The sequence below is a fragment of the Dendropsophus ebraccatus genome, chromosome 5 (genome assembly GCF_027789765.1).
Source record: "Dendropsophus ebraccatus isolate aDenEbr1 chromosome 5, aDenEbr1.pat, whole genome shotgun sequence".
NCBI classification, from domain to species: domain Eukaryota; kingdom Metazoa; phylum Chordata; class Amphibia; order Anura; family Hylidae; genus Dendropsophus; species Dendropsophus ebraccatus.
In genome coordinates this window covers 49,631,741-49,657,361 of record NC_091458.1, presented here as the reverse complement: position 1 = coordinate 49,657,361, position 25,621 = coordinate 49,631,741, and the positions used below count along the sequence as shown (strand labels likewise).

Genomic DNA, 25,621 nt, shown 5'->3' with positions numbered 1-25,621 from the left:
GAATAATTCAAACTATATAATAAATGGGTGCTCAATGCCAGCATATAAATACACAATGGCAAATAATCAAAGAGAAAAGAAATAAGCTAAATAGGCAGAACAGCACACCAAGGTATAATATAACACACTCTATATCAAATAGTCCCAGGGGCGTAGCTAGGGGTTCAGCCTAGGGGGGGCGAGTGAGTCTGAGTGGGCCCCCAACCATTGTTACCCATAGGGAACCTCAGCAGGTGACAAGGATTTCTGAATAATAATAAAATAATAATAATAATAATATAGGGAATATTCTTTTACATTTCTTATAGTGAATAAAGATACAGAACCGTGTAAGAGGTTTCTACATCTGGAATATAGAACCACAAAAAAAGTAAAAGGGCTTAACATTAGAAAAATATAGCTGCCTTCTTCCACAGACAGCACCACTCTTGTCCGCAGTTTGTGTGTGGTATTCGACTAAAGTGAATAGAGCCAAGTTGTGATACCGCACACAACCTAAGAGCAGGGGTGGCGCTGTTTTTGGAACAAAACAATTATGTTTTTTTTTTAAATTCTGGAGAACCCTTTTAACCAGATTATCTTTGCCTAAAAATAATAGTGGTATAGGTAATAGGCTTTTAGACATTAAAAGGGGTGAGCTGGTATGTACAATCCAAGATATGTGATGAGCTGCTAGATATCCATCTCCTATCTATCTATCTATCTATCTATCTATCTCCTATCTATCTATCTATCTCCTATCTATCTATCTATCTATCTATCTATCTATCTATCTATCTCCTATCTATCTATCTATCTATCTATCTATCTCCTATCTATCTATCTATCTATCTATCTATCTATCTATCTATCTCCTATCTATCTATCTATCTATCTATCTATCTATCTATCTATCTATCCCCTATCTATCTATCTATTATCTATCTATCTATCTCCTATCTATCTATCTATCTATCATCTATCTCCTATCTATCTATCTATCTATCTCCTATCTATCTATCTATCTATCTATCTATCTATCTATCTATCTATCTATCTCCTATCTATCTATCTATCTATCTATCTATCTATCTCCTATCTATCTATCTATCTATCTATCTATCTATCTATCTCCTATCTATCTATCTATCTATCTATCTATCTATCTATCTATCTATCTATCTATCTATCTATCTCCTGTCTATCTATCTATCTATCTATCTATCTATCCCCTATCTATCTATCTATTATCTATCTATCTATCTCCTATCTATCTATCTATCATCTATCTCCTATCTATCTATCTCCTATCTATCTATCTCCTATCTATCTATCTATCTATCTATCTATCTATCTATCTATCTCCTATCTATCTATCTATCTATCTATCTATCTATCTATCTATCTATCCCCTATCTATCTATCTATTATCTATCTATTATCTATCTATTTTTTATATCTATATAGACCACCTCTTCATAGATGACCACCACTCTATACAGACCATTCCTCTATATATATACGGATATATATATCTGGCTGCTGTGTCTGGTCAGTGGTGTGGGTGGTTGTGTGTGTGTGTGTGTGTGTGTGTTGTCACTCCTCTCACAGTCCTCACCCCTCTCACTCCTCACTCCCGTCACCCCTCTCACAGTCCTCACTCCTCTCACAGTCCTCACCCCTCTCACAGTCCTCACTCCCCTCACTGTCCTCACCCCTCTCACAGTCCTCACCCCTCTCACAGTCCTCACTCCTCTCACAGTCCTCACTCCCCTCACTGTCCTCACCCCTCTCACTCCTCACTCCCCTCACTCCTCTCACAGTCCTCACTCCTCTCTCACACAGTCCTCACTCCTCTCTCACACAGTCCTCACTCCTCTCACAGTCCTCACCCCTCTCACAGTCCTCACTCCCCTCACTGTCCTCACCCCTCTCACTCCTCACTCCCCTCACTCCTCTCAGTCCTCACTCCTCTCACAGTCCTCACTCCTCTCTCACACAGTCCTCACTCCTCTCTCACACAGTCCTCACTCCTCTCACAGTCCTCACGCCTCTCACAGTCCTCACTCCCCTCAGTCCTCACTCCCCTCACAGTCCTCACTCCTCTCACAGTCCTCACAGTCCTCACTCCTCACACAGTCCTCACTCCTCTCACAGTCCTCACTCCTCTCACAGTCCTCACTCCTCTCACAGTCCTCACTCCCCTCACAGTCCTCACTCCCCTCACACCTCTCACAGTCCTCACAGTCCTCACTCCTCTCACAGTCCTCACTCCTCTCACAGTCCTCACTCCCCTCACAGTCCTCACTCCTCTCACAGTCCTCACTCCCCTCTCACAGTCCTCACTCCCCTCTCACAGTCCTCACTCCCCTCTCACAGTCCCCACTCCCCTCTCACAGTCCCCACTCCCCTCTCAGTCCTCACTCCTCTCAGTCCTCACACAGTCCTCACTCCTCTCAGTCCTCACAGTCATCACTCCTCTCACAGTCCTCACTCCTCTCACAGTCCTCACTCCTCTCACAGTCCTCACTCCCCTCTCACAGTCCTCACTCCCCTCTCACAGTCCTCACTCCCCTCTCACAGTCCTCACTCCCCTCTCACAGTCCCCACTCCTCACTCACAGTCCTCACTCCCCTCTCACAGTCCCCACTCCTCACTCCTCTCAGTCCTCACACAGTCCTCACTCCTCTCACAGTCCTCACTCCTCTCACAGTCCTCACTCCTCTCACAGTCCTCACTCCCCTCTCACAGTCCTCACTCCCCTCTCACAGTCCTCACTCCCCTCTCAGTCATCACTCCCCTCACACAGTCATCACTCCCCTCTCACAGACCTCACTCCCCTCACACAGTCATCACTCCCCTCTCACAGTCCTCTCAGTCCTCACACAGTCCTCACTCCCCTCACACAGTCCTCATTCTGTACCTGACAACTTCCAGAGCTGCTGCTGGACGTCTTCACAGTCCCCCCTGGCAGCCATAGACGGTGAGGTTCCCTCCAGCTGCTGTCCTCCCTCCTCATACGTTTTGCAGCCAGTGAGGGAGAGGAGGGGGAGGGGCCAGCAGCAGCAGCAGCAGCAGCAGCGTGTAGGAGGAAGAAGCAGGAAGATCCAGCCCTGGCCGGGCTCGGCATCCGACAGCTGAGCGGGCCCCTCAGGAGCAGGGGCCCGCTATTCCCAGGTGCAGTTGCTCTCTTGGGGGCCACTACAGACATGTGTTAAGGCTGTCTGCAAAAGCAATAGCTTTTGCAGACAGCGTTAACTGTCTGAGACCTCAGTGGGCCCCTGCCTGAGTGGGCCCGGGGGCGACCGCCCCCTTTGCCCCCGCCTATTTTCGCTACTGAATAGTCCCAAATATTAAAACCATTTAAAATGCAACACTTGGGAATACCAGGTATGGTACACCAAAGAACAGCACCCCTATGCTGGTATAGCGACATCCCTGCACAGTAAAGCCAGCAATGCAGACCCATATAAAGTGCATAAATAATGACAAATGATAAATCACCAAACTGAATGCAAGTATATACATGTATTCAGCACATATATATTTGTATTCAGTTTGGTGATATATTATTTGTCATAATTTATGCACTTTATATGGGTCTGCATTGCTAGCTTTATATTTATATGTTACTGTGCAGGGAAGTGGCTATACCAGCATAGGGGTGCTGTTCTGGGGTATACCACACCTGGCATTCCCAAGTCTTGTATTTTAAATGGTTTTAATATATGGGACTATTTGATATAGAGTGTGTTTTTTCTGTAACTGTTACAATAAAGTACTTTTATCTTTATTATACCTTGGTGTGCCATTCTGCCTACTTAGCTTATTTCTTTTCTCTAATGGTTATAAGTAACTATACAGTACACACGGCTTAGTGTTGCAGAATTCAGGAGTAAATGTGGAACCCAAAAGTCATATGGTTAAAGTCTCTTAAGGAGTTATCCAGGATAAGAAAAAACATTGCATTGTGTTTTTATGTGTTTGATATCATCGGCTGCTGTAAAAAAACAAACAAAAAAAACCCATATAAACTGGCCTTTGCGGTAATTCTACTGACCTGCAGAATAAGTGAAAATTTAAGTTGAGTTTTCAAATCAAGTTATATAGACTGTAAAGTAACTCTGTACCCACAATCTTACACCCCCCCCCCCCCCAAACCACTTGTACCTTCAGATAGCTGCTTTTAATCCAAGATCTGTCCTGCGGTCCGTTCGGCAGGTGATGCAGTTATTGTCCTAAAAAAAAAACAACTTTTAAACTTGCAGCCCGTACCAAACGGAAGTATCTGTGCCCTAACTTTGCACCACCCCTCCATCCCTCCTCCCCACCCTCTTCATCATTAGGAATGCCACTGGAACATTTTCTGCATGCTGAACATTGCACAGGTGATTAACGATCCAGCCCATGTGTCAGGCTGACACAGGTGAGGAATAGCAGACATCTGCCTGGAGCATTCCTAATGATGAAGAGGGTGGGGAGGAGGGACGGAGGGGTGGTGCAAAGTTAGGGCACAGATACTCCCGTTTGGCATGGGCTGCAAGTTTAAAAGTTGATTTTTAGGACAATAACTGCATCCCCTGCCGAACGGACCGCAGGACAGATCTTGGATTAAAAGCAGCTATCCGAAGGTACAAGTGGTTTGGGGGGGGTAGATTGTGGGTACAGAATCACTTTAAATACAATTGTGCTGATATGGTTCCCAGTTGCACAGTCAAGATCTACTGTCCAGCTCCCCGAGGCTACCAGCAGCGTCTGCAGCAGTAACTTTACGTAGCGGAAAAAGGTGTTTTATTACGGCACGCAAGGGCAAGAGCGGAGTGGCAACTAGTTAACTGGGTAAGGAGCTACCTGTGACAAGTCAAGGCTTTCTGCCTGTCAGCAGGGATGACTGACAGGCAAAGATGCCACTAACAGGTCTCACTGTCAGTCAATGATCCCTGCAGAGCACGCTGACAGGCAGGGAGCCATGAAGAGTCACGGCCAGCTGAAGTTACAGCAGTGGCTGGAGGACAGGAGAACCAGATGCCGGATCACAAGCAGCATGGTATGTATACACTGCTAGTGATACGGAAACTGACAGCACACATATGTATATTTTTTCCCTTAATCGTTATCGACTGCACAAACCCCTGTTTACAAAGGAAGATGTGCAGCCGATAAAGATAAATTCAGCTCATCACTGTCACTTTTACAGAGGTTGATTATCACCCACAGGAGTATTCCTAGCTACAGTTCTTGACGATAATCAGTCTAGATAAAAGGCTCTTTAGTCTTTCAGTACTTACAAGCCATGTCAAGGGCGGTCTAGAGCAGTAGAGGTTTTCTATGTGGATTTGCTGCTGCTCTGGACAGTTCTTGTCTAGGACAGAGGTGGCAGCAGAGAACACTGTGTCAGACTGGAAAGAAAACTCTCATTGCAGGACATACAGCAGCTGATAAGTACCTAAAAGGGGTAGTCTCATCACAACTATATTTAACAGTAAGTTAAGAAAGTTAAGAAACTTTGCAATTGTCTCTTTTTACCTCATTAGCTGTACTTCCCTGCTTGGCATTGTGAGCTGTCTGTCATGTTTTCTACCACCTCCGTGTGTTATCAGTGCACAGGAGCACAGGGCTGCTGACCAGGATAGCCAATGACTGTGGAGGTGCCCGCCTTCCACGCAAAGCAGGAAATAAAAGCAGGCTGGGAGCATGAATAGGGTTAAATTTGACATCTGAGAATACCCCTTTATTAACCCCTTTAGGATGGGTCCAGAAAATGCCTTAAGGACTAGAGCCCATTTTTTAAATCTGACCAGTCTAACTTAATGTGGTTATAGCTCTGTGATGCTCTGTGACATACTGTACTTTAGGTAAGCAGTAACTTTTGGTCAGTATCTGTACAATTTTCTTATGAAAAGTGCCCACATTTAATAAAAAAAATTAAGAATTTTTCTAACTTTGAACTTTCACCATGCGGGTTTAATCATGTGATAATTCTATTGCCAATGTAGCTACGCATGCAGCGATACCAAATATGTGTCCTTTTTTTCCCTATATAACATTGGGGGCTATAGGAATTATGTGTTAACTACTCTTTTTGGCGCCAGCCGGGATCCCATAGGCAAAAATGAACGTATTTTTTCGTATTGCAATCGGCACCAACGGCCGTAAGAATACAGAAAAAAACGTTGTATGAACATAGCCTATATTTGTATTTGTGTGTTTTTGACATTTTTACTGTCCTACCATGGGGACTTGTCACGGGCATTGCTGTCACACACACACACACACACATCTAAAAGATTTATCTGACAGATTTTTGAGGCCAAAGCCAGGAATGGATTTGAGATTAGGTAAAATCTCAGTCTTTCCTTTATGACCTGTTTTCTGTTTATAGTCTGTTCCAGGGTCGGACTGGGGCTGAAAAGCAGCCCTGGCACACAAACCTCACCAGCCCACATATATCCCTGACACACATCTATTGCACCAACTATGTCGAGCAGAAATTTTTTTAGCTTTACTACTGTCACATAATTTTCTTACATTAAAAAAGTCAATCAGTGACTCACAGGTTACGTCTTCTTTGATCTGAGGCGTCACTTTCCTTTTTCTTTCCATCCGGCGCAGACTATCATGAGGATTTCTCCCAGCTACAATTCATTTCTTCTGAACCTGCGAGACAGACATCTTAGGCTCCGCACTTTTACAACAACTTCCACTTTTTTGTGTCATGTGCAGTAAAGTCAGTAGGTATATGGATTGCCCCCTGTATGCAGGAACCCCTGCTGTGCCCCCATATAATAATAATGCCTCCAGCTGTACCCCCAAATATTAATAAGGCCCCCTCTGCGGTGCCCCAATAGTAATAATCCCTCCTGTGCTGTCCCCATAGTAATAATCCCCCCGTGCTCTGTCCCATAGTAGTTATCCCCCCTGTGCTGTCCCCATAGTAATCCCCCTATGCTGCACCCCCATAGTAATCCCCCCTGTGCTCCACCATAGTAATCCCTATGATGCACCCCCATACTAATCCCCCTGTGCTGCACCCCAATAGTAATCCCCCCTGTGCTCCACCATAGTAATCCCCCCGTGCTCTGCCCCATAATACAGCCCCCCCCCCCGCCCCCGCATTGCCAAATACAAACAAAAACATTATACTCACCTTATCAGGTCCCTCTCTCTTCTGATCTTCTCCTTGCAGGCTGAATCCTCCCAATGAACACTCGGTCCGAGGGGCTGTAAAGCGGCACTATCGGCGGTCTGAGCATGAAGTTCAAGAAGGGCGGGCAGGCGGACAGGCGACGCACTAATTAAGATCCGGGAAGTGGTCCCACGTGCAGTCGCCCGGCGGTAGAAACGGCCCTGCCCCCCCACACACACTACCCCACCTGACCCCCCCCCACTCACACACTACCCCACCTGACAAATCCCCACAATCACACTACCCCACCTGACCCCCCACACACTACCCCACCTGACAAATCCCCACAATCACACTACCCCACCTGACCCCCCACACACTCACACACTACCCCACCTGACAAATCCCCACAGACTCACACACTACCCCACCTGACCCCCCCACACACTCACACACTACCCCACCTGACAAATCCCCACACTCACACTACCCCACCTGACCCCCACACACACTCACACACTACCCCACCTGACAAATCCACACACTCACACTACCCCACCTGACCCCCCCCACACACACTCACACACTACCCCACCTGACAAATCTCCCACACACACACTACCCCACTGTCACCGCACTGCAGCATGCTCCCCCGGCCTGTCCGAATTGGCGCTTCTGCCACAGCAGCCCGCCCGTTTGCTCCTTCCACAGCAGCGTGGATAAATTTAAGTGTGTGTGTGTGTGTGTGAAAGGACCCTTAGAGCTGAGCCTGATTAGCCACTGCAACTATAACTTTGTAATGTGTCTACATAACCTATCTGGCTCCGATCCCCCTCTTGTGATCCCCCGCCATGTGATGCGCTCCAGCCAATGAAAAAGGCTGCTGATGCGCATGCCTTTTCTCTCTCATTCACTTCACACAGACCCGGAAGTGAGGGAGTTCTGAACAGGGCGGATTACCTTTACCATAGGCCCCGGGCTGTTCACCAAGCCTGGGCCCCCCCACCCCACTGTAACTATGGCAGCACTAGCGTGGTGTTCATAGTACAGGACAGATAATGTCATGATGTTCTGATTTGTGCAAAGTTGCCATAAAAAAACAGTGATTTTTTGCAAATCATGGCGGAAGTGTAGCCAGGAGACAGTACACCACTGAAAGTATACGTTTTTTTGGGTGGTCATGGGCCCCCCAGGAGCTCAGGGCCCCAGGCTGCCGCGCGGAACGCCCCTATTGTAATCCACTACTGGTTCTGAAGACCGAAGCCGGAGGATGGTGAGTATGATCTGTGTGTGTCTGTGTTTTGTTTTTCCATCCTGCCGGAGTTGTCCTTTAATGTGTTTAGTCTCTCTTTTTTTTTAACCAGCACAAGACTAAAACACTTCAGAAGACTGGACCTGGATACAAGTAAGTATAGCTTTGTTTGAAAGCATGATAACAAAAAAATTATGTAAATTGCAAACTTGCTTTATATTACATCCCGCTGTTTTAGATTTTGAAAGTTAGGATGGCAAAACTTTAAAGTTATAATTTTTACAGCAAAATTCCATAAAAACAAAGTTTCCCAGACAAAATAGGTACAAACATCAGATGCAAGTGTCTTCCTATACCATAGGACATTTTCCTTGATACTGACACTTCACCCTATATTACTACAGTGGTACCTTGGTTTAAGAGCTCACAGTTTTTCAAAATTGTGACTTGGTTTAAGAGCATTGCTTTGGTCTAAGAGCCCCCTGTACTGGGTTGGAGCGCGAGTGGATGACGGGCATGGCCTGCATAGCGGGGTCTACAGCACTGTACTCTAACCCAGGAAGTCTCCCTCACCTTCCAAATCATAGCAGATCCACTTCAGGCTGGGGCTTGCATAAGGGGACAGGAATGTGGAGGTAATCTCTCCATAGCTGTAACCCCTCTCTCCCCGGACAGAGTGCTGCATGTATGTGCCCACATATGTCCTGCTCATTCCTTCATGCTTCCTGCAGTCTCTGTCCGCCCTTGTGTTTCCCATCCTCTCCATTACTGTACAGTAACTTATAATATCACAGATTCTGCTGTTTCTGGATGTTTGTTTCATCTGTTTTAACACGTTATTCAGAATAATAAATCATTATTTTTGGGATGTGGAACCAATTGTCTGCATATCAGTGATTTCTTATGGGGAAATTTGCTTTGGTTTAAGAGTGGATTTGGATTACAAGCGCAGTCCCAGAACGAATTATGCTTGTAATCCAAGGCACCACTGTATTAGAATTACATTGATGACCTTTACAGCTTTTTCTTACATCTGCAGCCTAAAGGGGGCGCTCATGTCCTAAAGCAATACAGAGGAAGTGACGGAGTTAACCGGAACATACCAAAATAGTTCCTGGGCGTTTCAGGGAGAAAAAATTTAAAAAGTTAAAACATCTTTTTATATTATATAGGATGCAGATTTAAATATACAGATGAGTAAGAGCCACATATAGTGTATATAGTATTCATATATATATGAAAATGAAGGTGGATTTTGGTACGGTCGAAGGAGGGGGGTTTGATGGAACAATCCAATGACGTGTATTGTTATAGTTTCGTCAGAGAGAGAACAAAGCGTTCCCATCTGTCCCAGAGCCCGCAGTATAGATCACATACACACGCCTGCTGCCTGCAGCTCACGTACACTGTGTTATTATAATAATAGTCTGCGTCCACCCCTGTACACGGGAATATACTATTAGTAGCCACAGCCATAGAACCCAGACAGACTCCGCCCATGTCTGGTCACATGGTCGTGACATCACGGAAGGTCCTGTTCTCCAGTGTAGCATCTACAGAGAGATAGACGGCTCAATGTAAAGTAAGTGAAGCAGAATTATCTTGTATAGTAAGTGGAGCTCTTAAAATACTAAGAGAGAGAGAGAGAGAGAGAGAGCGACTATAGAAATGGCCCAGTCCAGTCCGACAGTGTTGGCTGGTAGTTATGGTACGGTCCGTGCTGACTGTTGGCTGCTGGTAATGGTACAGTCCAGTGACGTGTATTGTTTTGGTTCTGTCAGTGACAGGAAGAGAGCGGTGTGTCGCTGTCTGTGCTCGGCGGCGCCCCCGTTTCTCCTTCCTCATACATGAGAGCAGTCCGCGGCCGCTGTCACTTCCCTCTGGCTCCTCTTACATACGGTGGGTATCCGGCGGGCCGGCCGGCCGTAACATACATGTCACATCTGTGGTTTCCTCCATTACCCCGTGTCATTCTCTAGTACAGCTAGTGTCTTACTAATGTGCTCAGTTCTGGGAATGTGATTTCATATTATGTGCCCCTATTTCTGCCGTGGTAGTGCCCATGACATCGGGGGGCTGTATGGCAGGTGGAATAGACCAAGTGACATAGTAGGTGGGATCTTGAGGATAACAAAAAGATCTTCATATAGCATCAGCTGCACACAGAACCAAGATGGATGGAGTTCTTGTCTGTCTTCAGTGACAATGCCATATTATAACACAAGGTTCAGCTGTGGGTTTGATGTGTATAGGAGCCACTGCAGTTTTCCCCAACAAGATCTGGAAAGAATCTGACGTGTATAAACTGCCTGATCCTTTTGTCCTCTGGTAGATAAGCCATCACCAGAGGTGTCTGGCAGTGGCTCACCCTTCTCTCTCTACACACATGACCTCTCGCCTATTGGTCATTGACCCTATATGGCAGTGTTCTCCAACCTGTAGCCCTCCAGCTGGTTCAAAACTACAATTCCCATCATGCCCAGACAGTCCTCTGGGATTGTCCTGGAGTCTCCCACAAAATATGGAGATTCCTGGTCACTGCAGGTAAAGAGGACGTCATTTCTATTGTGGATCTCCCAGTCAATGGCACCATGTTGGTGGGACTGAAGGGTAGGGTGGCAGCCATTGACATTAAAGGGGTTATCCAGCGTTAGAAAAACATGGCCACTTTCTTCCAGAGACAGCACCACTCTTGTCTCCAGTTGGGATGGAGTTATCCAACTCTGTTCCATTGAAGTGACTGGAGACAAGAGTCGTGTTGTCTCTGGAAGAATATTTTTCCCCTTTAATATTTAACCCCTTTAACGCTTGAAACTTCAGCCTGTCATAACTGTGTAACAGAGCGCTCCATACACTTTAGGTAGCTGACAGCTATTTCTCCTGATTCCACCACACACATGCATGTTTGGCAGCAAATGCAGGTTCATTTTAGTGTAAAACCGGTAAGAGGCCACTGCTAGACATCTCTGACCTTATCTACAGAGGGAACAAAGCATTAGGAATATTAGGTTTCATTTCATGCCCAATCCTTCTTTCCTAACAAAATCAGAGGGAGTGAGGAGCCCCTCAACCACACGATTCCAGCAACTTTCTTTTAAAGAGTGCTTTAATGCCCTCCTAGGAACCCATGCTATAATAGGTGACAGTGTGACCACTGACTGTAATGCTAGGAGTACGAAGATAAAAGCCTTTACTTGGTCTAGCCTTCAGTCACCCTGCAAAGCACGCTGCCAGGACAGAGAGCCATGGCTAGTCACAGCCCAGATGACTAATTCACGGCTTTCCCCCTGCCTCGTGCACAGGATTAAAAAGCATTTTATGCTGCATAAAACCTACAGAGCCCGGAACCATAGCAGACCCGGCTGTGAGGTCTGTACAGCTGCGGGAGCCCAAACAGCTCCCATATGTGGCTTTAGAGGACTCTTCTGCTCAAGTCATTCCCTGGAGAATAGATGTTGTCAGTTTATGACTGGGTGTTGGGCTTGTCTCCATGTCACTTACTAGCCACCTTATAGTCAGTTTGTCTAACACTAAACCTTAAACATATGAGAAACCTGCAGAACATTTCTCAGCTTCTAATACTATTCTTATGGTTAAATACATTTTATTTACGTTAACCTATCAATGTTTGTAAGATGTGTAAGGGTAATGGCACTCCAATGGAAGTTAAAAAGAATATACTTTATTTCATATCAAATGTTAAAACATGCTGCAGGATAACACCGACACGTTTCGCACGCATGCACGCTTAGTCTTGGTATAATGCACACTTAGTGGAACATGTGTTCCTATGAACGTCATGACTGGCTATCGTTGGAACCGTGCACCCTCCTCAGATGAACTGTGACCAGCAGACATTTATGGAGGTGAGCTGACCGCATCTATTTTTTCTTGTATATGTCAATGTTTGTATTTGATTTACAGGTAGAAGTGGAAACGTGTGCAGCATTAAGTGACAATGAATTGCCGATCCGAGGTGCTGGAAGTGTCTGTGGAGGGTCGTCAGGTGGAGGAGGCCATGCTGGCCGTCTTGCACACTATACTTCTTCACAGGAGCACGGGCAAGTTCCACTACAAGAAGGAAGGAACCTATTCTATTGGCACTGTGGGAACACAAGACATAGACTGTGACTTCATAGAATTTACATATGTCAGGGTTTCTTCTGAGGAGCTGGACAGAGCCCTGCGCAAAGCAGTGAATGAGTTCAAGGTGAGACATTTAGAAGTGAATAATTTGGGGGACATTAAGCCTGGCATTAGGTCTAATTACAGCCCTGGGTATAGGTCTAATTCCCCAAATGTAAAGCATTATAGGTACCTCTAATGCTTTCAGGTCAGGTCCGCAGCCAAACTGGAGTTTTGATATGTACACAAAAACACAACCATATTACAATTGTCTAAAAGCTGCCTAAAGGTTTCAATCCCAGTACGTTTTATAGTCTAAAGGCCCTACTCCACGGATCGATTATCGCCCATATTCGGCCGCTACGGACGATAATCGTCCCGTGGAATAGAGTGCAACGATCAGCCGACATCGTTTATGTCGGCTGATCGTTGCAGTTGCTTGTTTTTTAACATGTTGAAAAACAAGTTACTGATACAGCAACGATCTGCTGCCGTCGCTCCGTTGAATAAAAGCGTCGGCAGCAGACGCTGCTGCATCCTGTGGGATTCCCGGATGATCAGCGATCACCCGGGCAACGAGGGGCAAACGACAGCTCGTTTGCTCCTCTAAACGACCCGTGAAATAGGGACATTACACAGTGAAGTAATTGCTACTATACCACCCATGAGGAAGGGACGTCATTGCTTGATAATGACTCTTGTCGTGCTCAGAGCTTGCTCAAAGTATTGACTGCTCAGATATATACTCCCAGAAACATAGCTGAAATCTCTACAGCTCTGCTTTTATAGTCTTCCAGGTGTGCTTAGTTGTGTAGTCATTTACACAGAGGTGGAACTGTATGCCCATTTTTTACCCCTTTTAGGTGTCGCATAACCTTTTAAGCCCTAGTTGTCCCATTACTGTAATGTAAATCCTAGAACTTGGAAGTCTGTATTCTACAGCCTTGCCAACCTTTAGTGGAGATTTATAGAGAATATAGAAGCCATATAGTGGCTAAGTGGAGAATTACTGTGTATAAGCATTCACTTTGAGTCCCATACATAATGTTGAACCCACCTGTCAAACTGTTCGGCAATGTTCTCCAAATCCGACCCTTCAGCATTTGATTTCCTGTAGCTGCAGAAGTTGGATGCCGCCCTAGAGAGTCCTAGAAAACATTTTCCCTGGAAGTCTTAGGGCGGCATCAAACTTCTGCAGCCGCATGGAATCAAATGCTGAGCAATCGGGTTTGGAGAGCATTGCCAAACAGTTTGACAGGTCGGTTTAACACTACTCATAGACTTTAACTGCATCCGTACATTGTTTACTTGGTTTTAGAGGAATACCAAGCAGGCATGTAGGGGCACAGTGATCAGCCGAACTGCTGTGCCTTTGTTCAGCAACCAGCCCTTCACTGATCCAAACTTTTGACAGTTTGTTCAGAAGTTTAGGTCCACTTGAAACACAGTTATGGTATAGCCAAATAAATGAAGCCTAAATGTGTAAGAAACACCGGAACTGCCCAGACTACTGTGGTTGGTATGGTATTTGTTCAAAGAAGCATACTCCCTGCATCTTTGTCGTCGTGTAAAAACTAGTAGACACTAAGAAACTTAACCCGGTTTCAGTTTTAATTTTCCATTGCAGGTTAAAAAAAGAAAGGCATCTGACGTGTTATGGGGTAGCTGCCCAGATCATTGTGTCCATGTGCAGGTCCTGAATAAAAGCTGCATGAATAATTTGTGGTATCATTGATCTCAGTAGCTTCCTGCTTAAGCTGCTCACACAAACATGACGTATCTAGTCGTGGCTGAAAACTGCTGGGGACAAACAGCGGCAGCAGCCCAGGCTTACCAGCAGCCCATATCACAATGTTAATGCTCATGTAGCATATATGTGAAATGTAGACAAGCGTGCAGTTGTGTGAAAATGTCTCCATTTTCTTTCAATGTATAGGAAAAAAAATTTTTATTTTTTTTGCAAATATAATGATGTATTTTGTTGATGATGTTTTATAGGGGTGTATCAGAGGAAGGGTAAGGTAGATCTTTTTTTTTTTTTTTCTTTGTTTTGTCATTTGCCTGAAAGCCCCGTCCGGCGAAGAGCAGTGGCAAAGAACCGCCTCCGTGACTGTTTACTCAGTTCCCTGACTCATCATTAAAGGATAATAATCTATTTATTTTAATTAATATTGTGCCAGGCCCTTTATGAAATGGATAGTCAAATATTTGACATTTGGGAGCAGGGCCTGCCGGCTTTGCCAGTCACTGGCTGCAGTGGTGTCCTGTCTCGGCTAGTGATTGGCTGAGATGGCAAGTCCTGCTACTTATGAAACTAGGTAGAAGAGAGCTGCTGGGGCCAAGACTAGGCAAGCCTGTCACAATAATATTTTTTTAGCTTGGGCCTGAATACTCCTGAATTTGTGTCGGTTTCATGCTGCCTGTGGTTGGCAAAACTTAACTAAATGCATGCACTTTTGCTGTTTGTTTAACCAGTTATTGTCTATGGTTTGTCAATTATTTAAACATATATGTGCAATGGACAGCAAAATTGTGATGTGAATATCTCCTTAAACTGATCCCAGAAAGTGACTCTGAACAGCTATTTAGTTTTAGTGTTATGGTTGAGGAGTGCAACATATTGTAACTATACCCTGACCAATAAGGTACCCTATAATACTGAAAACTGTTACCAGTCTTCTGTGTGGCCCTATTGTACATATGAATCTAGTTACACAATATACTCAGGGGGTTAAACTTCCCATCAATGTAAATGAACCTCTCATAGAAACAGGAAAGATTGGGACTCCTATTCCACTCTCTGCACAGCATAGTATAAAGGGTTCAGATAACAGTATAAGGTGTATAGGAGCCACCAGACTCTCCAGCAACATCATCTGGGTTTAAACAGTCCAGCCCTTTTGTTCTTGGAGGGATAAGCCAGCATATAGCCCAGTATATGGGGAAGCCATCATTCAGCCAACAGTTATTGAACTGTATGGGCATCTTTAGGCACTTGGTGTGTGGATTGACAGTTTTTCATTGGTAATGCAACAAGCACAAATATATCCTACAAGTGACACTATTGCTCTGTCACTCTGGTATATGCCCGCGCTGCAGGTGTATTCAAGATTTTGTGAGCTTTGTCAAGAAAGAGAGAGTGCACAGGTGCCTCCTCTTCAGAATAAAAGGTTTAAAGATCCTCTCACTTGTTTTACAATGAAATCTATAGCACATAACATTCTAGGACGATTCTGCTGTAAGAGCTTCACCTCCTTGTAGTGAGTTACATAAGGACTTCATGCATCTTGTACCGTCTCAGTGTAATGTAGTTATTCTTAGTGAAGCAGCTTTACAAACATCTGTGTCACATTCAGGAGATGAGCCTGGCTGTCCTGCTTTTATAATATATAGCTAAGTGCAGAGTATTACAAAATCCACACCAGCGTATTTGGCCACAGGCAATCCTAGGATCGGTGCCAGTAGTAACGCTGTATCTGGCTGGACCTGCTCTGGTCTGATCCAGTCCCAGGGCTGTGCGTAAGTCATGACATGAGACAAATCACATGATCCGCTGCCAGCAGTGCCCACCAAGATCAGTACACATACAGGTTTCGGGCGGTGTAGATACAGCTGATGTTGATCATTACAAGTCATGCAGTTTCTGTCACAGGACACGAGTTTATTAGCAGTTTTGGTTATATCATTGAGGGTAAAGTATGAGATGCAAGATCCTAATGCTGAGGCCAGCCATGGTATTATGGGAATGTTACTTCCTATGCAAGATATAGGCACATCAGTTACCACAATAAAGTTTTTCTGTGTATTGGGTAGACACATTCTAGGATCATATAATAAATATATTCTGCTTTAAAGGTCATGTGTCTACAGGGGATAGTTACACTGCGGATGAATATTCAATAGAGTTCCCTTTTTCTAGCCAATGTCCATATAATTATCTATGAAAATCAGGATTATCTATTGGTTGACAGATTTTATTTTATTTTTCCCAGGATGCATTGAGGAATTCTGGAAGTGATGGCATCGGTCAGGTGTCTCTGGAATTCTACCAGAAGAAAAAGTCCCGCTGGCCGTTCTCAGACGAGTGCATCCCATGGGAGGTTTGGACCATCAAAGTCAACATTGTGTCACTAGCAACTGAACAGGAGCGACAAATCTGCAGGGAGAAAGTCGGAGAGAAACTTGGGGAGAAGATTATTAACATTGTAGAAGTGATGAACAGACATGAATATCTGCCAAAAATGCCAACACAGTCAGAGGTGGACAATGTGTTTGATACAAGCCTGAAGGATGTGCAGCCCTATCTGTACAAAATCTCTTATCAGATCACTGACTCTCTGGGGACATCCGTCACCACTACTATGCGGAGACTTATCAAAGACACGTTGGCTCTGTAGCCGCATGTGCAACAGCTGCTATATTTATAAAATGGACTGTGATCATTTTATCTACAACCACGTCATGAATCAGTCTAATATCCTATGTATATATTTTACTGTAAAGTTCTGCAATTCTTAAAATAAAAAATACAATCCTGTACAGAATATTGGATTTAATTGTGTCTGCGATTTACTGTATGTAACTTCAGATTCCAATTTTCTTATTTCCTGACATCATTGATCTCCTCACTAAGCCCTTCAGTAATATGTGACTTTTTAGATCACTTTTTACTACATTTATTTGGATGTGATGACACAAAACATCTGCAATTTTGCCCAAGATATGTGTATTTTTTTGTTTTATATTTTTTATTTAACCCCTAGGCGACCTAGGACGTACCGGTACATTCTGGTAGTCTGTCCCCAGACGACCCTGGACGTACTGGTACGTCCTGAGCTATGAAGCGCGCTCCGGAGCGGAGCACGTTTCATAGCAGGGGGGGCCGGCTGCAGTCAGCAGCCGGCACCTCACTGTTAATGTCACGCTGCAGCATGACATTAACTCCTTAAACGCCGCAGCCGCGGCGTTTACGTGTAAGTGACAGGGAGTGTCCCCTGTCACTTACCGATCGGGACCCCCGCAGTGTGACTGCGGGGGTCCTGATCGGTAAAACGGACTGCTGGAGGTCTCTCACCTGCCTCCGTGCGGTCCGATCGGCGCTCTGGTCACTAAGCCTGCACAGGCAGGCTCAATGAGTAGAGCGCCGATAACATTGATCAATGCTATGCCTATGGCATAGCAGTGATCAATGTAAAAATCAAACAAGTGAATGTAAAAGTCCCCCAAAGGGACTTCAAATGTGTAAAAAAAAAAAAAAAGTTAAAAATCACTAACACACTACCCCAAAGCCCCTTCCCCAATAAAAGTTGAAATCACCCCCCTTTCCCATTATATAAATAAAACATATAAAAATAAACAAACATATAATATACTGTAGCGTGCGTAATTGTCCGATCTATTAAAATATAACAAGCGTTGTTGCGAACGGTGAACGGTGTACACGAAAAGAGGGAAAAAAGTGCGCGGATTACCGATTTTATGTTACATTATATATAAAAAAAAAAATTTATAAAAGGGATTAAAACGTCCGATCTTTACAAACATGGTATTAATAAAAACTAGAGATCATGGCGGAAAAAATGACACCCCATACAGCCCGTAGGTCAAAAAATAAAACCGTTATAAGCGTCACAATAGGCCCATTATATTAATATTTATTTGCCAGAAAAAATGATTTCATTAAAAAAATATATATAACATTAGAGAATCTGTGTAAACCTGCAAGTGGTTGTGTTCGGACTGACCTATAGAGTAATAGTATCATGTCGCTTTTACCATATAGTGCATTATGTAGACACAGGAACCCCCCAAACGTTACTATATTGCATTCTTTTTTACGATTTCACCTATTTATATCTTCATAAATAATATATTTGGGATTCAGTCATACATGTTATGGTAAAATGAATGACGCCATTACAAAGTACAACTATTCCTGTAACAAACAAGCCATTACATGGCCTTGTAGATAGAAAACTGAAAGTGCTAGAGCTCTTAGAAGGGGAGGAGGGAAAAACGAAAGCGCAAAGATCAAAATTTGCGCGGTCCACTGGGTCATTTTGGGCCTGGTCCTCAAAGGGTTAAAAAAAATAGGAAAAGGGGGTTCCTAGGGAACTTCTATGAGCAATACACTGATTGCTTATAGGGTTTAATGCAGTACATGTGTACTGCATTGATGCATTATCGCCCGGCTCGATTGCTTTACTTTGCTGCAGACAGGCAAAAAGAATCCCAGATGTAAGCCAGCCCGGGAGGCCTTGCACTGCTCTAACATTGGATCAACTGCCCATGATCTTGCACAAGGGAGCCAATCCAGCTACTGGACTACCATTAAAGGTTAGTGTAGACAATTTAAATGCCGCTGTCAATTTTGATGGTTAAATAGCCGACATTGCTAATCGGTCCATGACGGCTATCAGCCGCGGTTCCTGGCTGCTGACAGCAGCCAGAGTATGAAGAACAGAGAGGGCTCACATTGTGAGGGCTTTACCCTCTTAACAATGGCTTGACAGGTATACCACTCATCCATTCTTAAGAGGTTAAAGGGAATCTGTCAGCTCTGTTCCAAACTGAAGACACGTTGTACCTTTCATATATTTAGCTGTGCTTTCAGGATGTAAAGAATTTTTTTTTATTCCCTGGTACAAGCTGTAATATCTCCCCCCTCCCTACCTGATTGACACCTGGAAGCTGAGTCCCTAGCAGGGTCAGTTATGGGAGGGGAATAGAGATGAGTGAACTGGGTTCGGGTTCGAATCCATCCGAACCCGAACGATCGGCATTTGATTAGCTGGAGCTGCTGAACTTGGATAAAGCTCTAAGGTTGTCTGGAAAACATGGATACAGCCAATGACTATATCCATGATTTCCACATAGCCTTAGGGCTTTATCCAAGTTCAGCAGCCACCGCTAATCAAATGCCAAACGATCAGGTTCTGATGGACTCGAGCATGCTAGAGGTTCGCTCATCTCTAGAGGGGAAGTAAGTAGGTATTACAGCTTACTGCACTTCAGGCCCTTGGGAAAGATTCTTTGACTCTTCTTACGATGTAATAAAAAACATTTCTATGTTCTGGTAGAAAAGACAAATATATGAAAGGTAGCATGTATCTCCTTGAGCTAACAGCTATCCAACAGTGTCAATAGTTTTGAACATGAATTACAGCTGACAGATTCACTTTAATGTATTAGCCATCCGTTTTTCCTGCTGTTACAATGTCTTTCCCCATGCCACTACACTGGATGCCCTCTCTCCATAGAATACAATTTGAATTCCTCATTCTCACCCACAAGGCTCTGCACAGTGCTGCACTTTCCGCTTTGTCTCCTTATCTCATTTCAACACCATTATTCTTTAAAACCTCATCTTTTCATGCAACACTCTTACAGATAATAACAGAGCTCACAGATTCCCTTTAACCTTTAACAGAATTATCAGAAACTGAGCGCACTTCATAGATGTTGGGTGCCGGATGCTATTAGCAGCCAAAACTTACCATTCATGAACGACATCAGCAATCACCCTTAGGGTATATTCACACGAACGGACTCACAGCGAGATTCTCGTTGCGAGTCCGGCAGGTCCTGGCAGTTCCCACACACTATATACTTGCTGCGGTCTGAACGACCGCAGCGAGTATGTAATTCTACCACCCTTAACCCCTTCTGCTCCCGCCCGGCTTCCCGCTGTAAGCATACATTACCTCTCCTCGCTGCACGGGTCCAGCGTCCTGCTCTCCTGTCCGGCCAATCAGTGTGTTGCCCAGCCGCAGCCACTGATTGGCTGGACGGGAGAGCAGGACGCCGGACCTGTGCAGCGAGGAGAGAGGTAATGTATGCTTACAGCGGGAAGCCGGGCGGGAGCAGAAGGGGTTAATGGTGGTAGAATTACATACTCGCTGCGGTTGTTCATACCGCAGCGAGCATATAGTGTGTGGGACCTGCCGGACTCGCAGCAAGAATCTCGCTGCGAGTCAGTTCGTGTGAATATACCCTTAAATGCCCCGATCAATAGCAGTGGCAGAATATAAAAGTCTAAATGGTGCCCTCCTGTCAGGTTTCCAATTGCCACCCTTGCAACACAAATCAGGGTGCCTGTAAGGATGCATTTACACAAAGAGATTTATCTGACAGATTTTTGAAGCCAAAGCCAGGAACTGACTATAAACAGAGAACATGTCATAAAGGAAAGACTGAGATTTCTCCTCTTTTTAAATCCATTCCTGGGTTTGGCTTCAATAATCTGTCAGATAAATCTCTCTGTAAAAGCACCCTAAGTTACTATGGCAGTTGGAGGCCTTTACTATGTCTCTATGTCTGCCATAGTAGATCTGCTAATACAGTATAGCCTGTACTAGCAGAATAGTAAGTTACCTGATAACAGTATAAGCAGTCTAATAATTGCTAATAAACTTAAAAAAGTTAAAGTTAAAAAAAAACTTTAAGGGGACAAACACACACACCGTATACGCTGCGTATTTACTGCTGCGATACGCAGCAGAAATGCAGCAGATACGCAGCAGATTAGATCTATATAACTGAACAGAGCATCAAATCTGCTGCGTATACGGTGTGTGTTTGTACCCTTAGGGTACAAACACACACACCGTATATGCAGCAGATACGCAGCAAATACGCAGCAGATCTGATGGTGAAGACTTGATGCTGTGTTCAGTTATTTAGATCGTATCTGCTGCGTATCGCAGCAGTAAATACGCTGCGTATACGGTGTGTGTGTTTATACCCTTAGGCTGTGTTTACACACTTTCCTTTTTTGACCGTTTGACGGCCATCCTTCATGACGGACTTCATTTTGAGGCCAAATAACCGGCATTATTTTATAGTGACGGCTGTTATTTTAGAAATAATAGCCGTTATTTGACCTTAAAATGATGGACATCCTAAAACACAGCATGGAAACATAGCCTTTAGTGTTAAAAAAAATATGTTTTTACAAACAGTGGTACCTTGGTTTAAGAGCTCACCGTTTTTTTTAAATTGTGACTTGGTTTAAGAGCCCCCTGTACTGGGTGGGAGCAGGGCGATTCTAGCCTTTCTGCTGCCTGAGGCGAAAATTAAAATGGCGCCCCCCCCCCCAATAATTAGTGATCAACTGCACACATACATATATATACTAGCAGCAATTATACCACACATATAGGTATATATTAGCTATAAATATACCATACACATAAAAATATACCAGCAGTCACTGTATGACACATAAACATACTGTATATGCCGGCAGTGTATGTACTGCATAGTAGGTACCAGCAGTGCGTATACTGCATGTAAACACATGTAGCAGCTGTGTGACCAGTTACCATCATTCCCCCTGTCTCTGTGCCTTAGGCCATGTGCACACTATGTATAACACCGGCCGTTCTGTGACCCAGCTGGATCACAAAGCGGCTGGTGTTACTGAAGATCATCAAGTCACTGCAGTACCGGCTGGATGATGTTCATTCCTTCTGAATTTGGGTGTGGGCCCACCCATGTGCGCCCACATCCGAATTCACCGCTGCACACAATGGAGCATACGGCCGGAGCCCCCTGTACTGGGTGGGAGCAGGGCGATTCTAGCCTTTCTGCTGCCTGAGGCGAAAATTAAAATGGCGCCCCCCCCCCAATAATTAGTGATCAACTGCACACATACATATATATACTAGCAGCAATTATACCACACATATAGGTATATATTAGCTATAAATATACCATACACATAAAAATATACCAGCAGTCACTGTATGACACATAAACATACTGTATATGCCGGCAGTGTATGTACTGCATAGTAGGTACCAGCAGTGCGTATACTGCATGTAAACACATGTAGCAGCTGTGTGACCAGTTACCATCATTCCCCCTGTCTCTGTGCCTTAGGCCATGTGCACACTATGTATAACACCGGCCGTTCTGTGACCCAGCTGGATCACAAAGCGGCTGGTGTTACTGAAGATCATCAAGTCACTGCAGTACCGGCTGGATGATGTTCATTCCTTCTGAATTTGGGTGTGGGCCCACCCATGTGCGCCCACATCCGAATTCACCGCTGCACACAATGGAGCATACGGCCGGAGCCACACACTCCATTGTGTGAACTAACAGGTTCTCTGCGGCCGATATTCAATGAATGAGATGGAGAGATGATGATGAACTATAAAGCATGGGATCCGCATAATCGCTGTACCCTCACCATGCTGTATAAGTCACCTCCCTTGATCAAGTGCCCAGTAGAGGATTACTGCATTTGATCAGGGGAGGTGACCTATAAAGCATGGTGCCCCCTGTAATGGTGGACATCACCTAATACCCCCAAACAGCATCTTTGTTGGTGATACTGACCTCCTAATAGAAGATACCCATACCCCTCCCTCAGCAAAGACCCACTTTACCAGTCAGTCACCCCTCCCCCCACAGTTAGCACCTAGAAACACAGCATACCCACCCCAGCATATATCTACTGTATAATACACACATGCACATTCACACACACACACATACACACACTTATGCAATTCACACCATACCTTCTGTTTCTGATCTGTCTCCTGGCTACACGGGTCCTGGGAGGCTGTGGAGAGTCAGGACCTCAGAAGACAGAGCTCATGGTGCAGAGGAGGGGGGACAACACACACAGAGGAGGGGGGCACAGGACAGGCAGCACACAGAGAGGAGGGGGGCACAGGACAGGCAGCACACAGAGGGGAGGGGGGCACAGGACAGGCAGCACACAGAGGGGAGGGGGGCACAGGACAGGCAGCACACAGAGGGGAGGGGGGCACAGGACAGGCAGCACACAGAGGGGAGGGGGCACAGGACAGGCAGCACACAGAGGGGAGGGTGGCACAGGACAGGCAGCACACAGAGGGGAGGGGGGCACAGGACAGGCAGCACACAGAGGGGAGGGGGGCACAGGACAGGCAGCACACAGAGGGGAGGGGGGCACAGGACAGGCAGCACACAGAGGGGAGGGGGCACAGGACAGGCAGCACACAGAGGGGAGGGGGGCACGGGACAAGCAGCACACAGAGGGGAGGGGGGCACAGGACAGGCAGCACACAGAGGGGAGGGGGGCACAGGACAAGCAGCACACAGAGGGGAGGGGGGCACAGGACAAGCAGCACACAGAGGGGAGGGGGCACAGGACAGGCAGCACACAGAGGGGAGGGGGGCACAGGACAGGCAGCACACAGAGGGGAGGGGGGCACAGGACAAGCAGCACACAGAGGGGAGGGGGGCACAGGACAGGCAGCATACAGCTGCAGGGTCAGTTTCCTGGTCTTCTCACTGTTATGACCTCTGCAGGCTGCCGTGCTGAGTCCCCTCCTCCTCCTGCTTCCAGTCCCGACGCTCAGGCAGCACACAGTGGAGGAAGCATGGGGATCACATCCTCCACTGTTTGCTTTGAAGATAAGGCAGCCGGGACCCAGATAAGGCAGCAGGAGGGGGTCCTGTAACACTGCTGGGCGGCTGCTGTCATTTAGTTAAGTCAGAAATGACTTAACTACAATGACAGGGCAGGATTGTGCCGCCCCCTCAGGGACCTCGGAAGCTGCCGCCTGAGGCAGGATCCTCACTCTGCCTCATGGTAGGAACGGGCCTGGGTGGGAGGGGGAGTGGAGGAGGGGCATGGTCTGCATAGTGGGGTATACAGCACTGTACTTTGACCATGGAAGTCTCCCTCACCTTCCAAATCATAGCAGATCCACTTCAGGCTGGGGCTTACATCAGCGGACAGGACTGTGGAGGTAATCTCTCCATAGCTGTAACCCCTCTCTCCCTGGACAGAGAGTGCTGCATGTATGTGCCCACATCTGCCCTGCTCATTCCTTCATGCTCCCTGCAGTCTCTGTCCGCCCTTGTGTTTCCCATCCTCTCCATTACTGTACAGTAACTTATAATATAACATATTCTGCTGTTTCTGAATGTTTGTTTCATCTGTTTTACATGTTATCCAGAATAATAAATCATTATTTTTGGGGTGTGAAACCAATTGTCTGCATATCAGTGATTTATTATGGGAAAATTTGCTTTGGTTTACAAGCTCAGTCCCAGAATGGATTATGCTCATAATCCAAGGCACCACTGTATAGGGGAAAAAAACTCTTCTAATAAAAATTCAAATCACCCGTTTTCCAATTATATATATTGCGTCGGAGGCGGACGGGGGAGCAGAGCAAAACAGCTCCCGGCAGGCATATGGCGGCGGAGCGGACGGAGAGCAGAGCGGCAGGCATACGGCATTGGGGCGGACAAGCCGGGGAAGCAGGACGCATGTCGCAGGGCAGGGTGGACAGGGAGCAGAGCGGACAGGCTGGGGGAGCAGGAGGCGTGTAGCAGGGGAAATGAGTGGAACAGGGAGCAGAGAGGCGGCGGACAGGGAGCAGAGTGCACAAGCTGGGGGGAGCAGGAGGCGTGTAGCAGGGGAAATGAGCGGTATAGGCAGTGTCGGACTGGAGTGCCTTGGCCCACCAGGGGAAATCATTCTTGGGGCCCACCCTTCTGCCACCGCACTTATCTATGGTAACATTAATAAAGGTACATTAACACGGCGTGATATGGGGCAGCATAGGGCTGCAAATGATTGATAATCAGCAGGGCAGGAATATATAGAGATGTGCAGCCGACAGCAATGATCTTAGCCGCACAAAAGATCAAATCAGCCGACTATGGGGCATTTGCTTGCATGTCAGCTGATCTCTGGCACTTTTACATGGGCCGATCATCGGCTGAATAGACTTCCTAGGAGCACTTGTTACCGATTATTGGCCGGTGTAATCGCGCTATAAGACAATTTTATTTGCATGATAACACTGTATGCTACCAATAACACCAGTATATAAAGAGCAAATATCCCCACACATATTACCGCTATACAGTAACTGACCAAATCCTGTATATCAAGACCGATATTACCAATAAACCAGTATACAGGAGGGAAATAGTAATCCCTTTATAGTAGATGACAACCTCTGTGCATTCCCTATTATCAGGGGTAGGGAACCTCGGCTCTCCAGCTGTTGCAAAACTACAACTCCCTTCATGCCTGCAACAACTGCAACAGCTGGAGATCCAAGGTTCCCTATTCCTGCCCTATAGTATATGGCCCCCTCTGTGTAGTCCCCTTATAGATGACC

At 45.7% G+C, this 25,621-nt stretch overlaps 1 protein-coding gene across 2 annotated transcripts; it reads left to right on the top strand.

The window, feature by feature from the left end:
* Nucleotides 1–9,843: 9,843 nt before the first annotated feature.
* Nucleotides 9,844–17,026, top strand: ATG101 (autophagy related 101). Of its 2 annotated transcripts, none has more exons than XM_069972149.1 (3): nucleotides 9,844–9,939; nucleotides 12,282–12,567; nucleotides 16,475–17,026. In XM_069972149.1, exons 2-3 carry the CDS (start codon nucleotides 12,316–12,318, stop codon nucleotides 16,877–16,879), a joined length of 657 nt encoding a protein of 218 aa, XP_069828250.1. In that variant the 5' UTR covers nucleotides 9,844–9,939; nucleotides 12,282–12,315; the 3' UTR covers nucleotides 16,880–17,026. The 2 variants fall into 2 exon arrangements, with proteins under 2 accessions (XP_069828250.1, XP_069828249.1); XM_069972148.1 differs by lacking the exon at nucleotides 9,844–9,939 and adding an exon at nucleotides 10,119–10,256.
* Nucleotides 17,027–25,621: the final 8,595 nt, after the last annotated feature.

Coding starts and splice junctions, on each gene's coding strand:
- ATG101 (XM_069972149.1), top strand. CDS start 12,316: ATGAATTGCCGATCCGAGGTGCTGGAAGTGTCTGTGGAGGGTCGTCAG. Junction 12,568..16,474: donor AAGCAGTGAATGAGTTCAAG/GTGAGACATTTA, acceptor TATTTTTCCCAG/GATGCATTGAGGAATTCTGG.